The sequence below is a fragment of the Neophocaena asiaeorientalis genome, unplaced genomic scaffold (genome assembly GCF_003031525.2).
Source record: "Neophocaena asiaeorientalis asiaeorientalis breed wild unplaced genomic scaffold, Neophocaena_asiaeorientalis_V1.1 scaffold104, whole genome shotgun sequence".
Lineage (NCBI taxonomy): Eukaryota > Metazoa > Chordata > Mammalia > Artiodactyla > Phocoenidae > Neophocaena > Neophocaena asiaeorientalis.
Window position 1 is genome coordinate 2,537,379 of NW_020175679.1, and position 4,665 is coordinate 2,542,043.

Sequence of the window (4,665 nt, forward strand, 5' to 3'; positions counted from 1 at the left end):
CTCAGTCACAGAAATCGCAGTACACCCGTCCACCCCCCCAAATTAAAACTGCACATCTCTTCAGATAACCTTTCTCACAAGGCACGCTAACCTCCCTTTCTCCCAATTGTTGCTCAGTCATGACTTTTGAGTCCGCACTCTCATTAGAATTTCTTCTCCAGCTGTGCCTGCTGTACCTCAGTTTCCCATGTTACGTTTGGCCACCACTAAACGAGTCACTAGCACAGAGCAAGGAACCCTGGACAGACACGCAGCACGAGTCACCACGTTCCTTCCTTCCTCCCTCCTCCATCCCCTCCAATCGTAAACCCAAACGCAATCCTGATAAAAAATGTTAGGTACCGGGGCAGCAGAATGCAGAAAGCTGGTTTAGAATAATGCAAAAACGAAACTGCCTTCCAAAGAGGTTATATAAATTTATATCCTCAACAGCAATGTAAAAAAATGTGTTTCCCCATAGCCTTGCCAACAGAGTTTTGTCAAACTTGGAGTTTTGCTAATCTAGTAAGTAAAAAATATCTCAATAAATAAATAAATAATACAAACACACGTGGCCCAGTGCATGCAAAAATGCTGTTATCCTTCCCCCAATTAAACCTCTTTCTCGAGAACCAGCATTCAAGTTAAGCTGCCCTTTTCTCATTCTTTTTATTGCATTACTATTGCACTAGCTGAAAACTGTATTTTTTGCAATACCGTTCAAAATTACCTGCTTAGATCGATTCTTGCTTCTAGACAATGAATTATCCAAGGATATTTATTACTTATTCTTCAGTTTAAAAAGCACAGCTTTCGAACAAAGTATCTAAGCAGTTTAGTGCGTAAAGAATGTGGCTGGACCCTGAATACAGCTATTCCAGATGTAACGGTGATGGGAGCTCTTACTGCTTCATAGAAAATCACCACATCCTCTGTTGTCTCAATGGGGAAATGCGTTCAAATACCAGAAAAGATGGTCAAATGTGATTGTAGAATACTACCTGCATACCAGCTGGGCACTACCTATAGTGTGCCTAGAGTGAATGAACAAAATGATAAAGTCACATAATTTTCCACCTTACTTTTTCTTCTTCCCTAAATTCACAGCATTAAAGGCCATTGTTTTCTGTGCTGCAGCTTCACACCATCATCAGAGCTCATCACCACCACTCGAGGTCTGCCCTGAGGTTCCTCCAGCAGGTACAGAGCGAGCCCACAACCAACTTGTTCACGTCGGGCCAGGGCAGTGAAGGAGCTCACACCATGATGGAGGCGGGCACGACTGGAGCAGAAATAGGAGTGACAACAAGGCTCTGGGCAGTGGGGCGGGGGCAGGGTGGGCAGAGACCTCCTGGCGAGGGAGCGCCAAGAACAGAGGGAGCCCAGTGGAGGGCGGCCCGCGGCGGGAGGCTGCTGTGGTGGAGCGCCGGGCTGTGCAGCGCCTCGCGAGCACCAAAAGGACGGAGAGAGCCCTTTCTCATACCTGGGCTGCGACGGTGTGTGACCTGGTGGGAAAGAGCTTTGTGACGCAGGCCGTGTTAAACCCTGCTTCAGAAAGGCCAAATGCAGCTCGCAGGCCTGCCCCTCCGGCGCCGACCACCACTGCATCGAATTCATGATCCACTACGGGGTACTGAGTAGAAATCTGGAAAAGAAAAAGCCCCCTGTCGATCACTGGTTCAACTAGGCCAGACACTGAGGCTGTGGTTACGGTGAAAGAGAGTCATTGCCACGCCCAGAGGGCCTCCATCCTGTGCTGGGACTGCACACCAGGTACAATGCAGTAGTCACAGCAGACGTGGTGGGCTCACCCTCGAACTGAAAGGGGACGGCAAACAGCTCTCATCGAGAGCAGAGCACCAATCCCATGGAGCTAGGACACCCACCATTAGTTGAAAGGCCGAAAACTAAGAAGGGGACCAGAGATGCAGAGGAAAGCAACATCACAAATCAAAATACCAGTTCTAACTACGGTTTTTCTTTGCAATTATCCTTTTTACTTATCTTCTCTTTTTACATTTATACCCACATACATGTACAAATCTAAGCTTACAGTGTAGTATAGATCATGATTTGAAGCTTCTCATGAAAACACTGCAATGTTGTTTCATTTAGATAAGGACAGTCCATTCACCTGAGTGACCGTCCAGGAACCAAGGACACAAGTCTACTCCAGGTCCATATTGTATTTACGACTGAGAAAGTGCCAACAAGCATTCAGTAACTATTGTGAGCTTATGAGATAGAAACTTAGAAGCAAATTTCAGTTTCTTCAACAGACCGCAGAAGGGCCTCGTAAACACAAAAGAGCCCAAGTTGCTACACAGTCCTCAGCTGAGGAGGGTGTCTGTCACCATCCATTCCAGTAAATACTGTTCATCTGACATTTGTATTTCATTATTTTTTTACTTAAAGTTTAATCTGGCTTACAGATATGTAAGAGCTACAAACAAAAAAATGTTAATATCTATGCTTGTATTCGTACTATTATTACTACACTAAAAATAATGAGTAAAAATTTTTAAGTAAAACCTGTGTTACTCAAATACATTAAAACCTGGTATAGAACCCTACTCTGTTAAGTCAAAAAAATCACTTATAACAAAGTCATGAACTTACTGCATCTGAAACTTTAGCGGACGACCTCTTACTGCTATCAACGGTGAAGTGAAAACTGCGGGCTCCTGCGTGCAATGCTTCTGGCCGCTGCTGAAACACAGATGGAACACTAAGTGTCTTCACGGAACAGGGGACTTGTAATTAAAACTTCCCTTCTAAGTCGACAACCTTCTTATGTACCCAGATGCTCCCTTTTTAAAAAAAAAAAAAAATTAATTTATCTTTGGCGGCGTTGCTGCACGCGGGCTTTCTCTAGTTGTGGCGAGCGGGGGCTACTCTTCGTTGCGGTGCGTGGGCTTCTCACTGTGGTGGCTCCTCTTGTTGCAGAGCACGGGCTCTAAGCGTGCAGGCTTCAGCAGTTGTGGCACGTGGGCTTCAGCAGTTGTGGCTCGCGGACTCTAGGGCGCAGGCTTCAGCAGTTGTGGCACGTGGGCTCAGCAGTTGTGGCTCGCGGGCTCTAGGGCGCAGGCTCAGTAGTTGTGGTGCACGGGCTTAGCTGTTCCACAGCACGTGGGCTCTTCCCCGACCAGGGCTCGAACCCGTGTCCCCTGCATTGGCAGGCGGATTCTCAACCACTGCACCACCAGGGAAGCCCGCTGGTGCTCCCTTTCACCAGAAGCCTTACCTGGAACCCTCCACTTAACCCTGAAGGATAAGGCAAGGGCTAAGGACCCAGGGCAGGCCCAGGGGGCGAGGAGTTGGCACTCCAGCGAAGGCCCTTCTAGGTGAAGTTTGTTTCCAGACAGGACACTGACTCGGGAAATGACAAAAGGCACACTTTCACATTAATTTCTTAATTTATGGTACTTCGTGGAGAATGGAGAAGACATCTGCGTTGCCTAAGTGGCAGTTTTGCAAAGAATGAAGTGCCTTCCCAGGATCCATCCCAGCCCTCTTCATGCTGGAGCTCCCCTATGAGGTTCTGCGGGTCACTGGAGGAGGCACCAGGCAGCGCGTTGGGAGTGGGTGCTCCAGGGCAGGCTGTCACTGGGTGTGGTGACATCCCTTCCCTGAAGACGAGAGGATTCGGGCCCAGAGATGTTCCTGGTCCTGCCTCACCACTCTCCACACCTGCGCTAGGCTCAGCCACGCCCCTTTACCTGGCATACTCCACGTGCCGTTCCCTCTGCTAGGACACCTGTACCTGGCCAACCTCTACAACTACAAGTCTCAGCTCAAATGTCCCATCCTATAACCATTTACCCAAGAAAACGGTATTAATGAAATCACAGCCCAGAATGAGGCAACCTTCTCCATAGGCTAGCAATGGTCAGCAATTTAGGGAATAAGTTTTTCCATTCTGCTGACTGCATTTTACTAGACCACTGATAAAACAGTCTTAGAAATACCTTGAAGAACAGTTTTGGGAAATAAGTACATTCAACGATGACAAAAGGGATGCCTTCAAGTATTCTGCAATTGGAAGAGATGTTTCAGTTCTGTGGGGAAAGAAATTACGCTATGGGACAAACAAGTGCGGATAACAGGGAGGAGAATTACCAAATACAAAATGAACTCCAACTGAGCTGTCTGAAACTGGACAGACTTCCCTGTAAGTGAGGGACTCAGGCCGGAGCTGGATGACCTGGCCGACTACCTGCGAGCAGCGTCAGAGATGGCTCCCTCTAATTCTAGACTGAGTGGTAGCTGACATAAACATTGAGTTTACTTTAATAGCTCCGATTAAAAAGTATTTTCCTGGGTTTTTAAGTAGATCTGAACTGATAAGAGTCATACTCTTGAATTCTCCATTTGCAATGTTAAGTACGTTTGTTTTTATGGACAAAACCACTCTTTCAGATATGAACTAAAAAAACAAATATTTTTCAGCTGTATTATAATTTTTAAATGGTAAAATCATATTTTAACAAAAAACTAAGTCCCTGAAAGAATTCTAATACAAATGTTCTTGAAAATTTCATAAATAATATAAATACAGCTAATAGCACCAATAAGAACAGTACATTTTGATGCCAAATTAAAATTAAAACAGAAACCGTGAGATTCCCTAAATATTTCTTTCTAGGATGTTCACACACACACACACACACACACACACACACACAC

General features: G+C 46.0%; 1 protein-coding gene across 2 annotated transcripts in view; it reads right to left on the reverse strand.

Annotated features, from left to right (window-relative positions):
- The window catches only part of SDHA (succinate dehydrogenase complex flavoprotein subunit A), a 22,573-nt gene that overhangs the window by 13,393 nt on the left and 4,515 nt on the right, over positions 1-4,665 (reverse strand). The window contains exons 2-3 of one of the 2 annotated variants that reach the window (XM_024731953.1): positions 2,599-2,688; positions 1,463-1,624 (exon numbers count right to left, since the gene is read on the reverse strand). In XM_024731953.1, the coding sequence (XP_024587721.1) occupies positions 1,463-1,624; positions 2,599-2,688 (252 nt within the window). The remainder of the gene's footprint in view (positions 1-1,462; positions 1,625-2,598; positions 2,689-4,665) is intronic. The other variant, XM_024731954.1, reaches the window with a different exon arrangement.